We start from the raw sequence: 20,477 nt of genomic DNA on the forward strand, positions 1-20,477 counted from the left end.
GCAGCACAAACCCAGCACAAAGTCCACTTCTCCTTAGCGTTCATTCAGCTCCCCACCCCCTTGACAATGCGAACTGCGCTTCCGGGGAGGGGGGGTTTGAGCGAAGGTGCGTTCAGCTCTCACACACCCACACACACACACACACACACACACACTCCTCGAGCAGAGCGACAAGCAGGCATTTTGGCAGAAGCAGCACAAAGTCCATTTCTGCTCAGCGTGAGTTCAGCTGCCCCCCTTCACAAAGCGAGTGCAGACACATTGACGTCTGATCGCTGCGTGCAGGCAGTGTGCAGTGTTGGTCTGAGGTGTTTAAGAATGTAGAAAGTGTTTAAGAGCATAGGAAGTGTTTATAAGAGTGTGGGAAAGGTTAACAAGAGAGTGAGAAAGGTTTATAAGAGTGTGGGAAGGGTTTATAAAGCCTTAAAAATATGTATAAATAATAAAATAAATATAGGTCGCTACTTCGCGGATTTCACCTATCGCGGGGGGGGCTCTGGAACGTAACCCCCGCGATAGGTGAGGGATTACTGTACAGTAATTAATCACTTCAACAAGCTCAATGCACAGATGCAAGAACTTGGTGCAAACATCGGAGAGCTATTTGAAAAAGTAACAGTATTTTGCACAACCCCTAACTTCTTTGTAAATGAGGGGAGTTTGAAAGAAAATTGTCACATTTTCCACTCTACGCAATGTTGCAGGCTCTCTGGATCAGGCTGCTCTTTCTATAAAGGATGCACTTGCTTATCAGTCTCATTGAGAATTTCAAAATACATAATTTGTTTTTGTTTGTAAGAAGCCCTCTCGCTGTCACAGCACGTGACTCGTGTGCAGTTGAAGCCAAGCCTTTATTGCCAAGTACAGATGAGGCGTCATTCCAGCTAAAGAGGATTCCATTTCAGAGTAACTGCAAGGTCAAAGTTAAATTCAACAAGTAGGAGATGTGCACTTTTTGGACACGGTCTGCACAGCAGTATGCTAATTTTGATCATGTCTGGATCTAACTATATGTGCATCTGCGAGTCAGGATTTTTAACAGTGAAACTCATTAAGAATCACAAGTGCAACACACTCACCCACTGATGAACATCTTAACCAGTGTATGCAGCTTTCCTTGACCTCCGACAAGCCTGTCTTTAACAAACTTACCAATGTAAAAACCAACCCGGATAGAGACAGACACTGTGATGTCCAAAAGCACACACTTTTTATTATTTTCTTCTGCACACACAGCACACAGTGGACGAACCACCATAATAAACACAGCTCAGTCCTTTCTTTGCCTTTTTCTTCTTCTCTTTCACCCTCACTTCTCCTCTCATAAGCTCTGTCTTCTTCCTCCTGACTCCGGCTCTTCTAATGGAGTGAAGCAGCCCCTTTTATAACACCCCGGATGTGCTCCAGGTGCTTTGCAATGATCCTCTGGCAGCACTTCTGGTTGTGGCAGAAGTGGTGCAGTCCAGGGCTCCATTATCCTCTGGACACCCCCTGGCAGTGGCCACGGGCACCAACTGGGCCAAGTCTCCAAGCTCCGATCCCGTGGTGCCAACGCAGACCAGGGCAGCTGCCCTCTCATGGTTCAGAAGAGGTATTGTCCCTCTCCCAGTCCTTCCAGACATCCCAGCTGGGTAGGGTCCCCAGCCATCGGCCATACCATGGACAGACAATGTCACTCCTCCCACTAACAAGGTGTGTGTTACTTGTTTACAGACATTTAGTTTAACATGACATGTAACCATTTTTGGTAAAACGTGTAGTTAACGTGAAAAGAAATCTAAATGTTAGTTACTGCTGTTTTATCAGAATTAAAACAAAAACATTGCAGCTGGCTCTCCAGTAGTTTCTGGTAATGGCCCTCAGGCCCAAGTATCACTGTACTACAGCAACACCCACTCTACCAATATTCATTTGGGGGTCCCCCTACAGACCCTGCGCTAAATGGTTCTTTAATGCAATTCAAGTGAAAATTATTTGTGTTTTTTGTTATAATTATTTTATCGTTGTTGTGGCTTTGAATTAGCATTGCAAACAGAACAACCTTTCTAACACGAATGTGGGTCATTCTTGGAGCTAACATTCATGATGGATAAAATGCTACATGTTGTATATGGGTGATCACAAGTTACCATCTTAGAGTATTTGCTCCTATTTTATATAAAAACCTTGTATCACAAGGTTCACTTGTGAGATTGATGTACAAACCAGAACACCTCCATGTCACGTTTAGAACCATTACTGTAGTACCGTAGATAAAATAGTCATGTATTTGTTGTTATGCCGCAAAGTAAAATTTATATTTGCTTTTGGCCTCCACAGCAGCAACAAACATATAATGATAAACAGCTATGAATCACCTATGTTCACAACGTGTTTAAGTGATTAGTTTTATATTATATAAATAAAACCTTTATACAGTACGGCCCAGAAAATTCAAACTAGCCACCAGCTTAATAATTAAAAAGAAAACCACATTTTGTATATACAGTAATACCATAATATGTGATTTCTTTGAAATACCCAAAAAGATCTGGCTTTCTTATGAAACAATTTGCCACATGGCAGTGATTTCTGGGACTGCAAGGTCCCTGCATATGCAGCAAAAATGACAACTGTGATTTGTGGGACAGGGAAGAAACCATTCACAACACTGCATTTGAATTGCTGCTGCTTTTAAAGATGATTCTAACTGTAAATAAGATAATCAGTCCAGGTCAGAGAAAGCAAGGACAAAGGCATATCACTGCTGATTTTCTTTATCTAGAAATACTGACTTTCAAGGTTATTCCCCACAGACTATTGGTTTATTTATTAAGTCTCCAGATTCTGCAAGGCTTAGGATAAGCATCTTAATACATATTTTGCAAATTTCATTCCATTTCTTGCAAATTTCATCATTACTCTTCACATAAATAAATTACAGCATAGTGACTTACTTAAATATTTCATGAATAAAGGTGGAGTTAAAATGCAGTGTAAAAGTAATGTAATCTTGTACTCACATTGAGAAGATGCCCTTGAAGAAAAGCTACATTTGCCATCTGGAGAAGAGAAAAGAGCAGTGACACTAATAAGAAAACAAATAGCATTATCAAAAATTTTAATAAGCCAATATTTCAAAAATTTCAACCAGCTCTTAACAGAATACTGATTACTTATCATAAAACCACATTCAGTTTTTTTTCTTTTTCTGCTAGTGAATTGATGACATTTTAAAGTGTCCTTATTTGAGGACATGTACCAGAAACACTAGTCCTTTAATTTGTTTTTAAATCCTGTATCATTGTTATTTTGTTTATCTCACATCTTTTAGAGAAGGCCGTATAACAATTCCTAACTGGACACTTTGCAATTCCACTGTATGTTAAAGCATTATTGTAAATTATACATATTAATAATCAACATATGTGATTTACTTCCTATACAACTGCCATATACTTTCAGTCAGCCTGAAACTGTTATATGTTTATACAAATGCGGTAAAAGATGCATATAAAAATACATAAATGTGCACACACCGCTAAATTGTCGGAAAGCTTTATTTTTACAGACAATTTAAATGCAAATAATCTTTTCAGTACTTAAGATAAAAACCTTTATATATCAGTTGGTCTGTAGGTTTATAATCTCCAAAGACTAAGCTGTACTACTTTGTGATGCTGTCTGATGGTGCAGTGGTAGCACTGCTGCCTCACAGTAAGGAGACCTTCCCTGGTGTTCCTTGTGTGCAGTTTCCATGTTCTCCCCATGTTCATGTTTTTTCCTACACGTGCTACAGTTTTCTCCCATAGTCTAAAGACAATCAAGTTAGGTGAATTGCTGTTGCAAAATTGCCTCTAGTGTGTGGTTGGTGCTTGTGCGTGTGTCTGTTCACCCTATGATGGACTGGCACCCTGCCCGGGGTTTGTTCCTACCTTGTGCCCTATGCAGGCTGGCATAATCTATAGCAAAATAAACACAAAGTCAGAAGATCAAGCTTCAGTAGCTAAAGCAGCACACCAAGCACACACTAGGGCCAATTTAGAATCGCCATTCCACCTAACCTGCATGTCTTTGGACTGTGGGAGGAAACCGGAGCGCCCGAAGGAAACGCACACAGACACGGGGAGAGCATGCAAACTCCACGCAGGGAGGACCCGGGAAGCGAACCTGGGTCTCCTAACTGCAAGGCAGCAGCGCTACCACTGCGCCACCGTAAAGCAGCACTAATAAAATTATAATCTGTGAAATTTTATCAAGCACAAAGTTGAATCTAAAAATTTACCATGTCATACGTATAGATGATTGCTTGGGTGTTGTGAGACTCATGAGCCAGTCGTATCGCTTTGTGCAGAATTCTGTCTGCAGCTTCCAGCTCTCCTTGCATAATATTTAACTGCAATTACAAATTATACAATCAATTAAAATTACAAAAATAGAGAATATAAAATCTACATAAAAATAATAAAATGCACACTTGTAGTGTAATAACTTAACAAAAACAAATTAGTCAATGCACACAGCATATTAGGTACTGTGGAGTCAGCCCCCAATTTAAAAATTGAAGGAATACACTATGCCAGTGTTTCCCAACCTCAGTCCTGGGGGCCCACCTGATAACACTGATCTCATTTAAATAGCTGGTATTATTTTTCTTTTATTCTACATTCATAAAATTATATTTTGCCCTTTCTCTGTGCAGTTTTTCCCCTTCATTGTATCTTATTAATGACAATTAAAAATGAGCAGAGAAGACACTCTGGCAAACAACACTAAATAATCAAAGGCTACAAGTACTTTAGCATCAGACCCACTAATTAGTAAATAATGGATTAATTAAACAATTAGAACACCTAGAAAAGTAGAATGAAAATCAAGATGAAAATACTGTTAAAAAGGAAAAAAAAATACCGGTACATTATTTCCATATAACTGCTTGGTACATTTATTTATATATATATTTATATTATTTTTTTTTTACTAAACTTTTCTAATTTCTATATGGTTCCCAAAACACAGAATCTAAGAAATAACAGTTCACTTAATTAGCCCAGGAGTCCAATTAAAAACAGAAGCTGGTTGGAACAAAAACCTGTAAGCACAGTGGGTCCCCAGGACTGAGTTTGAGAAACACTGCACCATGCAATAGAAATGCCACTCCTTCCACTGAGACATTGGATTGAACAAGCAGAATAAATAGCATGCTATATTATTTGATGAATATAATAAAAAGCCATCAGTCTGGCTCCATCAAGGCCTCAAAGTTGACACCGTATTATTAATTACAAGCCATTAAAAGATATTATGAGCTGGTTTAATATACACCACATACAATATATAGGGACATCAAAAAAAATACTTTACAACACTTACACAATTCCTACTAAATATAAGACGTTCAGGTTTATTCAGAGGCATTGTCCCTGATTCATTCAAAGTGTCTATTGGAAGATCTTTATCACAGAAATATGTAATAATAATAATTTTTCTCCTTTAACAACATTTGCTCCAAGTTTAAGGCTACTTTTGTTGAAATCAAACTTGTCAATTGAAGATTAATTCCTGTAAACCAGTGCTTGTTCTGTTACATTCACACACATTATCAGATTTTGTTACTTGTGTCTGTGTACTAACTAATCAAGAATTAGCCACTGAGCTGAGCTGGACTAAACGTAACAGCAGTACATGCTTATAACTGGAGCCTGCAGCACATCCGATTTCTCGCTCCATTTAAATATGTGTTAGACATGCTTTCACTACATTTGTTACATTTTAGTTGCTATACAGTGGGTAGCGCTGCTGCTTCGCAGTTAGGAGACCCGGGTTTGCTTCCCGGGTCCTCCCTGCGTGGAGTATGCATGTTCTCCCCATGTCTGCGTGGGTTTCTTCTGCTACCAATCACAAATTAAAATGATCAGAAAATATGAACTCTACATATCATACTGTTTTTAACTTTATTTTCTCTTGTCCCAAAGTGGCCCTATTTATTTGTTTTTACAAACTGGCAGGTATCTAAGTAACATTCGCACCTGGTTTAAGGCATGTTAGATAGAGACAGTGCAGTCTCCATAGCTTTGTGTCCAATGAGTTACTTCTTTTGGCTTGAATACTTTTGGTGTATTGCATTTTGTCTGAAAACTACATATGTGGTTATGCATAACAGAGCTCAGTGATAAATTATACTGTTTGGGAACAGTAGCTTTAACTTTTCCAAATCAAATATATATTACTTATGATATGAAATATGTATGCTCTTTATTTTAAATAAAAAGAAGTACCTTAGCCTTTTTAAGGAGCAGAATAATCTCGTCTTCTTTCTTTTTTTCTTCATCCTCAGCTGACTTCGTAAAAAGTGAAAATGCTGGAAGAATTAAGAAAATGTACTACAAACTTTCCTTCTTTTGTTTTTCAAACACAACTAATGGACAATATTGCTCGGAAAAAGTATACATTTTAGCAAGTGATATCTGGGAAAATACAAAGAGAATTTGGTGGTTACGATCCTCATGATATGCATTTGCTAAATACAAATTGCCTTCATTAAGATAAAACAAGTTTACATTGTGCTTTAGCAGTGATGCGGGCTCTGCATCAGTCTGTCATGGTGAAAAAGGAGCTGAGCCGCAAGGCAAAGCTCTCAATTTACCAGTCGATCTACGTTCCTACCCTCACCTATGGTCATGAGCTATGGGTAGTGACTGAAAGAACGAGATCGCGAATACAAGTGGCTGAAATGAGTTTCCTCCATAGGGGGTCTGGGCTTTCCCTTAAAGACAGGGTGAGAAGCTCAGTCATCCGGGAGGGGCTCAGAGTAGAGCCGCTGCTCCTCCGCATCAAGAGAAGTCAGATGAGGTGGCTCGGGCATCTGATCAGGATGCCTCCTGGACGCCTCCCTGGTGAGGTGTTCCGGGCACGTCTAACTGGGAGGAGGCCCCGTGGAAGACCCAGGACACGCTGGAGGGACTATGTCTCCCGGCTGCCTGGGAACACCTCGGGATTCTGCCAGAAGAGCTAGAAGAAGTGGCTGGAGAGAGGGAAGTCTGGGCATCTCTGCTCAAGCTGCTGCCCCCCTCGACCCAATCTCGGATAAGCGGAAGAGGATGGATGGATGGATTTTGCTTTAGTGTATTTGAACCATTGGAGACAGCAGTATCTGAATCTTTTATTATATTAAATTAATTATGTATGAAGCCTTAATATATGCTGCATTCCATCTTCTGACATTTGGCAGATATTTAAACATAATGGTGTCACAGCATTTGATCTACCGTGCCATTACCATATTAGCCCATACTTAAGTAATTTCAGGGTCACCAAGGATCAAGACCAATTGCAACACTAAGAGGTTCAAGCCAATTTAGAGTAGGCAAGTCATGTAAAATAAAAACCTTTGGGAGAAAACTCAAACTACTTCAAGATAAACCCACGAATGGGAGAACCTGCCCTGGACCACATAAGAACCTAGCACCACTGGATACACAACAACACAACTGCTTTTTACTAATAATATAATCTATATATATAAAATCCCTATGTGCGTCCAGGTGTCCGTGTGTTGGGTGTCTTCTGATGAAGTGCGCATGCGCGGGGCACAGTGCGATGCGCAATATTACTGTCAGAGAAAGTTAGAGGCGTTTTACGGAAATACAAACCAGTATTACTGCGAGAGGAAATTAAAGGTACACAATACAGTGACACATATTACAGCCACATACAAGCCAGTATTACTGTCAGAGGAGATTAAAGGCATATTACCGACGTGCACGCCTGTATCACTGCCAGAGAAAATTAAAGGTATATTACGGACGTACAAGCCAGCGGACGTACAAGACGGTATCCTTCAATAAGGGCGTGCACAGGCATCCTTCAATAAGGGTGTGCACAAAAAGGCGAGCCTCAAAAGGGTGACCTCAATTGGGCGCAGCGAATAAAGGCGCGTGTAAATAAAGATCTGCACCTTTGTTGCTCTTCACATATTCCAGAGCCATTTGAACTAAATTATCTACGAACGCCTTTATTCGCCGCGCTCAATTGAGGTCGCCCTTTGAAGCTCGCCTTTTTGTGCGCGCCCTTATTGATTAGAGCTGTACAAGACAGTATTACTGTCACAGAAAATTAAAGACACACAATACACGGCGGCAGCCCACAAAGAACGGTCAGCTCAGCAAGTAAACATCAACAAAAGAAAGGCTGAAAGAAAGAAAAAATACGACCAACAAAAAGAATGAGGTCAAAGTCCCTTGCCATTTAATATAGACTGTTCTACTAATGTTTATGCACTACTGTTCTAGCGCCCGTTATTGTACGGGCTAAATGACTAGTATAATATAAAACACTAATGTCTGTGTGCCTCAGAGCAATCTGATTGGTCAGTCTGGCTTTGGCGATGTGATGAAAGAGGAAGTGCGAGGAGGAGTAAAGGTGCACACTGAGAGAATCGCCTTCAAAGACAGAACGTATAAAACCGGTGAGGAGGTGAGAAAAGTGCCTCAAAAAAATAGTGACCAGTCTGAAAAGCAGGCTTTAGGGGAACACACTTTAGAGAGGCAGTGCTGGTGAATGAGAGGTTCAGACACACCCAAATACAGAGGAAAGGCCCTGAAAGTAAAGAGAGGGCAAGAGATGGAATTAATTTAAAAATATTTACCTATTACTCGTCTTCGGCAAGTACCGTGGCTAGTATAATATATCATGTAATTTGTACGCCCTATGGACTAGGCAATGAACAGACAGAATCACTGAATTTACTGATAATTTAAAAAATAATACTTGGAAAATGTATTTAAGAATGCTTATGTCAGTTTTTGTCTAAACATACCTAGTAAAGTGTGTAGGGCAGCTGGGATTAGTCCAGATCAACTCACCCTGAATTAGATTAAGCAGGTCCAAAATAACTGAAAATAAATCAGCACTGTGTGGTGAAATTAGGGACAACATCTTTTTAAAAAAAAAAAAAAGTAGAAACTGCAAGCTACATACAAAATATTAAACTGGAATGAATGCTATAAAAAAAAAAAACATAAAAGAGTTTCACATCTTATGCCAAAACAAAACTAAGAGTTTACTGCTTACTGTACACAAAGTCACATTACTCGAGAAAAAAAATCTGTTGTCAAAAAGACAGTGTATGTATCACAAAGACTGAATTGTGTTGAATGTTGTCCTGTTACAGCAGGCCACACCAATACACACGTCTATAGACTCCAGATCTGTAGAGGTAAACAAACCCAGCCGGTTAGTCTGCTAGCCTGATAATGCAAATAACATTTGGATGAGATTCTGTTAGGCTATGTGTTCAGTTACCCAGGAACACAGGACAATAGATCTAAACCAGATCGGAACTAATAGACATGTTTGTTCGTTCTAAATGGCTCTGCTCTTTGTAGACTTCAGCTCGGCGTTTTAACACCATCCTCCCACAACGACTGGTGTCCAAACTGGCAGATCTGGGACTTCCATCACTCACCTGCAGTTGGATACTGGACTTCCTGTCGGGACGCTCCCAGAGGGTCAGGCTGGGTCTCCACACATCCACTGCTCTCAGCCTCAACACTGGGACGCCGCAGGATTGTGTGCTCAGCCCGCTCCTCTACACCCTCTACACATATGACTGTGTCCCCACTCACCATAGCAACAAGATTATAAAGTTTGCAGATGACACGACGGTGGTCGGACTCATCTCGGGCAAGGAGGGTGAGCTGGCATACAGGGACGAGGTGGAGCAACGGTCAGAGTGGTGCACAGTCAATAACCTGCTCCTCAACAACAAAAAAACAAAGGAGCTTGTTATTGACTTTAGGAAAAACAAAACTGACATCCAGCCACTCATCATTGGCGGGGCCTGTGTGGAGAGGGTCCCGGTGTTCAGGTTTCTGGGTATGGAGCTGGAGGATGACCTGACCTGGAGCGCCAACACCAAGGAGCTGCTAAAGAAGGTGCAGCAGAGACTGTATTTTCTGAGAATTCTCAGAAATAACCACCTCCCAAAAAATCTGCTCCTTGCTTTTTATCACTGTTCCATCGAGAGTGTGCTCACGTACGGACTGTGTGTGTGGTATGGCAGCTGCACTTCCTCAGAAAAGAAAGCGCTCCACAGGGTCGTCAGGACAGCGGAGAGAACAATTGGTTGTACCCTCCCCACTCTGGAACAAATCTACACCTCCCGAAGCCGCAAAAAAGCAATAGACATTTCACAGGATTCATCACATCCCGGTCATTGCCTCTTCCAGCTTTTGCCATCGGGCAAGAGATACAGAGCTATGAAAACTAGGACAAACTGCCTTAAAAAACAGCTTTTATCCGAAAGCAATCATGGGCCCTAAAACTCAGAATAAAGCTGCTCCATATTATTCTACCAATGTGCAATATAGACCTTAAGTCAACAAGTGCAATTTGTATATTTTATTACTATTCGGTTTGTTATTATTTTCTCTCTTCTTGTCTTTTTAACTCTCTATTCCTCACACTGAGTCGAGTGCACCTTCAATTTCTTGTTCCTTTGTAAAAGTGACAATGACAATAAAGATCTATCTATCTATATTAGTGAAAGGTGAAGGATAATAAGTAATTTAAATGTAAGCATTAATTGTATTGTGATGGAAGCAACCAAAATAACTTCATTATTAAATGTTTAAACCCACAATGAAAAACTATGAAATTAAACAATATATAAAATAGGAGGTTTTAACTGCAAATATTTATCTAATCTGAGTCTAATCTGAACTGCAATTTTACCTCTCCACATTGAATGCTTATAAAAAGTAACATTGACAAAACAGCCAGGAATCAAAACAATTTGAATTAAGACCCCAAAATTTATAGAAGATACTTATTTAAACTCTGCAATGTTTTAAACTTTAGATTTTTACTTCATTCTTTTAGAGAGATTTTAAAAACTGATAGCTAGATCTATTTCTTGGATATATTAAATTGGGGTAACTAAGATAAGAAGGGGCATCAGCCTGGGAAAGAAAATACTGATGTACAGTAATCCAAACATGACAATGATGTTAAGAGTACCGATTAATCATGTAGTCACTGGTAAATCTACATGAAGAAAGGTCACCTTAGGTGGATTGCATTCTAAGCAAAAACAAGGAAACGAAGAAGTGAAAGAAGGAGAGCACCTAGACAAGACATCTGCGATTCTAACCAAAACTGGCAAGACATCAGACATCTGTGGGTTGAATTAACTTTAACTAGCTACATATCCAGACTTGAAAAGACTCACCTTCACCATCATCTGTATCCTTGCATAAGTATATCAATAAGACTCTTTTCAAATACATTTCCTACTGTTGCTACTATTGGAGGGGGCGGCACAGTGGTGCAGTGGTACCACTTCTGCCTTGCAGTAAGGAGACCTAGGTTCATTTTCCAGGTCCTTCCTGCATGGAGTTTGCATGTTCTCCCCGTGTCTGCGTGGTTTCCTCCAACAATCCAAAGACATGCAGGTTAGGTGCATTGGTGATCCTAAATTGTCCCTAGTGTGTGCTTGCTGTGTGTGTGTGCCCTGCGGTGGGCTGGCACTCTGCCTGGGGTTTGTCCCTGCCTTGCACCCTGTGCTGGCTGGGATTGGCTCCAGCAGACCCCTGTGACCCTGTGTTAGGATATAACGGGTTGGAAAATGACTGACTGGCTACTATTGGATTTACTGTGTCTTATTAATTTTGCTTTATAGTAATATTTATTTTACATTATTTGCATGGTCCAAGGTATATGTAAAGAGCACCAAGTGTGGTTGATTGAAGTGTGGGCATCTGCTTTGGTGATTGTCTAAATAAAACTGTTTGGTCTGCTTATGCCAACCTAGTAAGTTTCTTTGCTTGAAGCAGCTGTACAGGTGCTGGTACATGTGGGGTGCTATTATGCAGCTACCTGTATATTAAAGTACAGGTAAATTTCCATATCTTAAGTTATTTGATTCATTTTAATTTTTTTTTTTTTTTTGGTTTCCAGCTTTATTCATTTTTTGCTGGCTCATTCACATTCAGTTTGGACTTGGGGGCAAACCACACTCACCACCAGAAGGCCTCTAGTAGTGGTAGTTCCATGTGAGATTCATCTTGACTAGTTGAGAAACATCAGGGGATCCTTAACTTAGGGTGGGTAAAAAAGCAGTCCAATCTATTTAGACCAGGGGTGCCCACATATTTTTACGGCTTGCGAGCTACTTTTAAAATGACCAGGTCTAAATGATCTACCTACATTAAAAATGCTATATCTTTTTATATATGTACAGTATATATGAGTATACTTTATACATAAAATATATGTTGTCGTACCTTGCATAACTGAATAACATTTATAGCACAATAACAATTCAATACATTTATGGTCACTAACAGTATTTGGATTTAATAATCTTCATGTTTGGAAAAGGCTGACTCGCATAAATAAGTAGAGCCGAATAATGCAGTCAAGGAGGGTAGCACATTTCCTCATGTTTGGGTACTTTTCCTCTCTGAGTAAGTTCCAAAACTGTCCATGAGCCCCATACTTAAGCTGAATGTCAGCCTGTAGTGTCAAAATATCATCCTCCACTGTAGAGGAGTTTTTAGGTGAAACAGTGTTGCAACTTTTGATGCGGGTGAATCACCCCATCAACATCTTCCCTAAATGGATTGCACTTAAATGTAGTGATTGGCTCAAGTAAAGCCGAGTCTTGAAACCGTCTGTCAAAGTCTGACAGGCATTTTTCAAACTGCTCTGTGCATATGCTGTCAAGTTGCACACAAGCCCTTCCATTGCGTCCTCCAGCTCTGACGCGAGGTTTTGGATGTTCCCCAAATCAAGGCGCTGCAGCTTTAAGGACAGATGTTGCATTTTTTCGTTTGAAAGCATTAACTGAGCTAATCATATTGACCATGGAGTTCTCTTTTCCTTGCAGCTGTAAATTATGCTCATTCAACATGTTGGTCAGATAGGGAAAAAAATGCCAAGTCTAGCGGCCATTGATCCTTATTAAGTTGCTTGTATTCTGCAAGTTTAATGACAAGGAGAAATTCCTTTTTCTCCGGCCAGGGGTCCTGAAATCTCAGCAGGAATTTCTCCCTAGCCATTTGTCTCAACGAAGGCCTCTTATCATCTCTCCATCTTGGAAGGACTTCTCATGCTTAATGATCAAGTGACTCACCAAGATCGATGCTTCAGTGTGTCTGACTTTGCTATTGAATTCAGCCAAGTGAAAAATGATGGCTGTCTGATTAATTGCGATTTTATTTCCCTCTCCTTTCTCTTTCTCAGGTTGCTTTTCGGAAGGAAGTCAGTTTCGTAGTTTTTATGAACAGTTCGAAAGTGCCTTTCCACATTTTCCTTCTTTGGAATAGCAGTGATAGATTGACAGATCAGACAAACTCACTTTGATTGTGACATTGTGAGGAAAAAAAAATCTTCCAATTCCACATCCAGCCCATACCCTCCCCAAACCAATTTTTTTTTTAAATTCCTTCTTTAGTCGATATAAATTGGCAGGCTAACTAGATCACTTAGATAGCCGGAGTTTTGCAGTAGCTCTCGCGTTGATCGATCGTCGCGTGCGGGATGACCAGTGTGTTACAAGAGAAGAGATCTCAGACTGGCCGCCCTGTATGTCAATCAAGTGGCAAATGCCATAGGGAGGATATATGATAGACTAATGTTTAAAAATTTTTTTTTTTGAATGCAACGCGATCTACCTACACTACCTTTGCGATCGACGCATTGGGCACCCCTGATTTAAACCAATTTATCACACATAAGCAACAGCAACATTTATTTATATAGCACGTTTTCATACAAATGATGTAGCTCAAAGTGCTTTACAAGACGAAGAAAGGAAAAAAAGAAAGAAAAAAATATAAAAATAAAAGTAGGCAATACTAATTAACAAAGAATAAAGCAAGGTCCGATTGCCAAAAAAAAACTCCAGAGGGCTAGAGAAAAAACAAAATCTGAAGGGGTAACGAGGCCAGGAGACCACCCAGCCCTCACTAGCCAGTATGAGTGTGGTACATTATGGAATGCCACCAATTAACTGAATGAAAGCATCCCTTAATTACAAAGTACTGGCCATAACTGTTGTAGCTTTCTCATCATTCTCGGTCATCAAAGGTGACTGTGTGCAGATGGTGCAGACCTATAAATATCTGGGAGTGCAGCTGGATGATAAATTAGACTGGACTGCAATACTGATGCGCTGTGCAAGAAAGGACAAAGCCGGATATACTTCCTTAGAAGGCTGGCTTCCTTCAACATCTGCAATAAGATGCTGCAGATGTTCTATCAAAACAGTTGTGGCGAGCGCCCTCTTCTACGCAGTGGTGTGCTGGGGAGGCAGGCATTAAGAGGAAAGACGCCTCACGCCTGGACAAACTTGGTGAGGAAGGCAGGCTTCTATTGTTGGCATGGAGCTGGACAGTTTAACATCTGTGGCAGAGCGAAGGGCGCTCAGCAGGCTCCTATCAATTATGGAGAATCCACTGCATCCACTAAATAATGTCATCTCCAGACAGAAGAGCAGCTTCAGCGACAGACTGCTGTCACTGTCCTGCTCACAGACAGATTGAGGAGATCATTCCTCCCCCAAAACTATGCGACTCTTTAATTCCACCAGGGGGGTAAACGTTAATATTTAACATTATACATAGTTATTGTCTGTTTTTTTCACCTGTATTATTATCATTCTTTAATTTAATATTATTTATTGTATCAGTATGCTGCTGCTGAAGAATGTGAATTTCCCATTGGGATTAAATAAAGTATCTATCTATCTATTTATCTATGAAATAATGAATCATGTGACAGAAAACACAAAATCTTTAAACCCTCTTAGATGAAAATGCAACTGAAAGGTGTGGAAGGCGGGGTTCCACAAAGTAAACACTGCGGTCTCCCTTTATACTGGAGTCGCAATTTGGTTGGTATATGGGCTACCATCAGCACAGGCTTCGTGACAATACACATATAAGGATTATTAAGACACGCAGGCCTTTCCTCCACGCCTAACTGTAACAATTCTAGGAGCCAAATGATCAGCTTTGTAGTTATGTTATGCTATGTGAGAAAATACATTGTGGACAATTGGCACATTAGTTCAGAAGGATGGAGCATCTACTAGAAGTGCAAATAGATAGTAAGGGTAGACTAGGAACAGCTACAGATGCACATCTGTTTTGGATGAATACAACTCACATTTGGAAGAGCTTCTCCTACATCTTGGGTCAAAGTCAAGGAGTCTAAATGGAAACTGCTGCAAACAGATGTGACCAAAAGGAGTGCTTAGGCCTGAGGTCAGTGTGTTGGTCAAACCCCTCCAGAGTGACAGGACTGCAGGGGCAGATGGGATTCGTCTGTAAAGGCTGAAAACGCTGACTGGCTACTGCTGACTGCCCACTTTACTTGAATTTTCAGTAGAAAGTGAAGATGGTGACTGGCAGAAAATTTCATTAAATTACATTATCTATTTGGCTGACGCATTTATCCAAATCGACTTACAACATCTGAGATACAACTCGTTATATTTCTTTTTTGTTTTTCCAATTAGAGCACAGGTACCAATTTATGTGCATTTTGCATCCATCCATCCATTCGGAAAAACATCGACCCTAAACAGAAGTGGGAAAAGATTAAGTGGAACAAGAAAAAGCAGAAAAGGGATATTTTTTGTTTTTTTTTTTTTTTTTTACAAAAAAAGGGCATTTCTGGGGGAAAAGGAACTTGTAGGGAAATGTGATTTTTTTCCCCCCATAGCTGGCTTCAATGTCTTTGCTATTTCCGTTTCGGAGATATTTAGCCTCAAAGTCCGTATGTCAAGCTAACTTTACCTCCGTAAATGAAGTGTTTGCTATACTGCGACAGATTTTTGCCCTGTAATCTCAAAGTCCGGACAGCATATGGTACTCAGTTATCTTGAATATTCCTAACCAACAATGCCGTCCCGACAATATGCCTATGCTGCGATGCTATTAAAATATCAAACACCAGAAGCAAGAGTATCCTTTAATTTAAATGTACTATGCTTCCGATAAATTAATAAGAAAATGGATTAAAATGTGCCTGGAACGTGTGATAAAATTAGTGTTCGGCAATGATCCCAAGAAAATAACTTAACCTACACTTTTGATATACTAAGCCACACCAAACTTTTGACTTCAAAATTAATTTGCTCTACTATAATCAAACTACAAGTAAAAGCAAATAAAATCAAGATCTTTAAGAAATGAACGCTAATTCCGCCGTGTATGCAGGAGCTACTTCCGGAGCACAGACGCTGACAGCCATTCCTCCGACTTACCAAAAACACTCAGGCCGCCCAACATATGCACAGACTTCCAACACGATAATGGGACCACCAACGAGGCAAAGCTGGTCTTCGTATAGCTGCCTACTGTCCGAACAATGCACGTCTCCTTGTGCATGTTAAACTGCCAAAAGCGACGACAGCCCCAATGTCCTAAGCGGCGCCAAAGAAAAAGCGCACTGAGTGCCGCCATGTTGTCAGACGCCATACGGTAACATTTCAGTGACGGACTACTTCCGGTTCGAGCCGAAGAGCGGTTTTCTCTTTTAAATTACTGGCAAATGATGATAAAGAATGTACACTTCATGTCTGAAAAGACACTCAAAATGTATTTCAGAATGTATTGAACAATGTCGTTGATTTGAATGGAGAATTTTCTTTTTTGAAACTCGGAGAAGCAACAATGTATATTATAAATTTTATTACAATTTTGGGTAACAAAATATTCATAAATAGGCAGAATCTTATCCCAGTTTCATATTGTAACTATAACAGATGTAGAATTTAAAGTCGCTGAAGAATTTCTATTTAACCTGTGAATGTTATATACTGTTTTATTACTATTTTTACATTACGGTGCACTACTGCCATCTTGTGTTGTATATATTTTACGCTGCTTGATTGCTCCACGGTTTACTGAACTTGTTTCATCCAATTCAACAGCTGGATACACCACATCGTATCATCTTAGCGCTTGGCACAAAACAGGAGCAAATCCTGGAGTAGCATCCACCTGCAGAGCCACAGCACCATACGTCACCGCAGTTACAGACCCGGAAGTGACGTCTCCGTCGTTTCAGGACTGACTTCGTAAAATTACTTTTAGAAGGTTTCGGCAGATCTCGGCGAAGCCCGGAAAGTAACGTCGGGTCAAAGACCCGTTTAGAAACCAAATAATACGCATCATTGTGAAGCTCAGAGGGTTTCTGCCATCACATCGTGTCATACATCAAACTAAACAATACGGATCGTTTCTGTGAAATACACTATTAACATTTACGTTGTGTTCGGGTCTGTGGGAACCATTTAACATGTCGATAAAATTAAAATCATCAAGATCTGTGTTAATTGAAAATAGTTTTTCGTTTACATTCATGAACGAAGTATACAATATAATTATAATGTTTATACCGTTAGAGTTTAGTAAAACGTTAATAATAAAAGTGATTACGTTTTTTAAAATGTACTATGCATGTGTGCAATATTGTTCTAAATCAATTTAGAATAAACATTTAAGCCAATCTAATATTTTTAAACATGTATGTGAAGAAAACGGCAATACATATTCTACACTGAATTCTGCAATATATTAATTGCCTTATATAGAACTGCTCTAGTTTTTTGTCACTTATTATTATAAACAATGGGCCATTAAAAGAAAAAAAGAAAAATACTAATAAGAACACAATTTATTTATATAGAACCTAGCCCAAAATTCAAAAAGAACAGGACCTATATAACATTGGCTACAAATAATATCTTCACTAAATAAAGATAAATACAGGATATACAAAACATTCAAATAGAATAAAAGACAATAATGCAGGACTAAAATACAACATATAATACTACAAAAAAATTTTGAACAAATAACATAAATTGTGATAAAATTCAAACCCTGAGTACCTGGACAGATAGAGGGGGAAAAACTGACAGAAGAGACAGAATGTCAGGTCTGTTTAATGTCCTCCTAAACAAATGAATGGAGTCAGCTGATGTCATTAATTTCGGGAGGTCATTCCACAGTCAGGGTGCTATATACGGCTGAAGGCCCTGCTGTCACCTACAGAGTGCAGGTTAGTGGGGGGCACAGAATGAGAGGACCTTAGTGGGCAGGTCAAGAACAGAATTTGATATTCAGTCCTGTAAGACACAGGGAGCAGTGAAGTAGTAGTGACTTACAATAATCAATGCAGGATGTGATAAAAGCAGGGACAAGCTTCTCGGCATTAGAAAAGGAGAGGAATGAGCAAACATAAGAAATGTGACACAGGTGGAAGTAAGAAAGTTTCTTAATATGGTTTACATGGGTGAAATAAAAAAAGGAGGAATCAAAGTGACACCGAGATTCTTTGCAGTAAAAAAAGATCTGATGAGATCATCACCAAGAATGGTTGAAGAGGAGCTTGTTTTCTTAAGTTGCACTTTAGTGCCACTTTGCAGGAGTTCAGTTATGTTGCAATTTCATTTTAAAGAGTTTTGCTTTGTCCAGGTTTTAATTTTACTTTAATATCACTGAGGCAGGTTGTGAGCTGAGAAAGCTGTGATGAAGTGTCACTTTTAACACTGAAATAGATCTAAGCATCATCTGCATAAAAAATGATAACCCAGACCAAAGCTACGAATAACTTGCTCAAGGGGAAGCACAGAGATACAGAAGAGCAGAGGATGTCATTTCATTAACAACGGGAAGTCAGATGGAAAAACTGCTGTGAGAAATTAAGGCATGAGGGTTACCCTGGACATGACATAAGCTGCATGGCCACAACATGCCATTTGCAATAACTTTTACACAAACTGGGACAGTAGCTCCTCAAGAGGAAGGTAACAATGCTTAGCACAATAAGGAAAAATAAGCCAGAGCTCCCATCTCAACTGCTGGCCACACAGAACAGGCCAGTGAAGACATTAAAGTTTTGTCTAAACAAACGACACATCCTTGGTGCACAATCTGATCTGCACAGGGATAGGAGATGCCATGGCCAGAAATGATAATGGACTATAATGCTACAAAAAGAGGAGTGGAGAATTTAGACGAAACATTACGCTGGATGCTGGCCACAGGCAATTTTTTCAACATATTGAACATCTCAGAAAAAAATACTTTTGTCATTTCGACAACCTTGAACTAAGACTGGAACAGGGAGAAGGAGACAGAGCCATCTTGAAGAGCAGGGTAAACCATTGATGACACCTCACATGCTACTGGGACGACAAGTGCCAAAGACCAATTGACTAATTCAAGTCCAATTGACAGGGGAACCAATGACGGCACCTGTAGTGTGTATGCATGGTGAGTGTGTTTGTGTGTCTCACTGAGTGAACTGTACAGTTACTACAGTATTGTGTAGAAAATTAAAATATTCAGTTCTGCTTGATAAACAAATAGAATGTGATCTGAGAGTAAAGAGTAAACAGGTTATTTTTTATTTTTTATACATTGTTTGTTAAAATAAAGTGACCGTCTGATTTAAAAAAAAGTCCCTCAATAGTGCATATGTAGCAATAATGGAATCATAAGTTGACATTCAACACAATTATTTTTCATGCTTCTCAAAAAAAAATTATAATACAATGTTTGTAATCTACTGCATTTGTGAAATGTGGGGGCTATCTAAACTATCATTGAGTGTATTTCAGTAATTTGTGTAGTGACTTATAAAACCACAATATTACATTAAAATATACTGCTCAAAAAATTAAAGGAACACTTTTTAATGAGAGTATAGCATCAAGTCAATGAAACTATTTTCAATTAACACAGATCTTGATGATTTTAATTTTATCGACATGTTAAATGGTTCCCACAGACCCAAACACAACATAAATGTTAATAAGTGTATTTCACAGAAACGATCCGTGTTGTTTACTCTGATATATGACACGACGTGATGGCAGAAACCCTCTGAACTTCACAATGATGTGTATTATTTGGTTTCTAAACTGGTCTTTGACCCGACGTTACTTTCCTGGCTTTGCCGAGATCTGCCGAAACCTTCTAAAAGTAATTTTACGAAGTCAGTCCTGAAACGACGGAGACGTCACTTCCGGGTCTGAAACTGCGGGTGACGTATGGTGCTGTGGCTCTGCAGGTAGATAGTATTGAAATCCTGGGCTGTTTCTGGGCATAGGCTGTCCAGGCAAGTGTCTAGGGCACCATCTAGTGGCCAGGGCGAATTACTGCACCCAATGTAGAGATTCCATCTTTATTTTGTTTAGAACAATTTGTCCAGACCGGAGCGGAACACAAAGAAATGGTTATGTTATGAGCCTCAGCAACACCTGCACTGTCCGCACTCTGCACAGCACAGTCTATTGTCCAGAGATGGCCCGGGACCACGCGATATTTTTAAACAATAGAGACCTATGAACACTCGGACTCGAAGCGAATGTCTGGTTATATTACCACGCGGTCCAACAATAACATGAACAACCACAACAATGATGACGATGCCAATAATTATAATCCTCAAACAGTAGTATAGAAGAGACATTAATG

At 39.7% G+C, this 20,477-nt stretch overlaps 1 protein-coding gene across 2 annotated transcripts in view; it reads right to left on the minus strand.

Annotated features, from left to right (window-relative positions):
- ttc19 (tetratricopeptide repeat domain 19) overlaps positions 1–16,507 on the minus strand; it is a 46,962-nt gene extending 30,455 nt beyond the window's left edge. Inside the window, exons 1-4 of one of the 2 annotated variants that reach the window (XM_028803869.2) lie at positions 16,253–16,496; positions 6,258–6,340; positions 4,265–4,375; positions 3,003–3,041 (exon numbers count right to left, since the gene is read on the minus strand). In XM_028803869.2, the coding sequence (XP_028659702.2) occupies positions 3,003–3,041; positions 4,265–4,375; positions 6,258–6,340; positions 16,253–16,466 (447 nt within the window). In that variant the 5' untranslated portion in view covers positions 16,467–16,496. Of the gene's footprint in view, positions 1–3,002; positions 3,042–4,264; positions 4,376–6,257; positions 6,341–16,252 lie in introns of both variants that reach the window. The other variant, XM_051928829.1, reaches the window with a different exon arrangement.
- Between the last annotated feature and the right edge of the window lie 3,970 nt (positions 16,508–20,477).

This window comes from Erpetoichthys calabaricus, chromosome 6, assembly GCF_900747795.2.
Source record: "Erpetoichthys calabaricus chromosome 6, fErpCal1.3, whole genome shotgun sequence".
In the NCBI taxonomy this organism is placed as follows: Eukaryota; Metazoa; Chordata; class Cladistia; order Polypteriformes; family Polypteridae; genus Erpetoichthys; species Erpetoichthys calabaricus.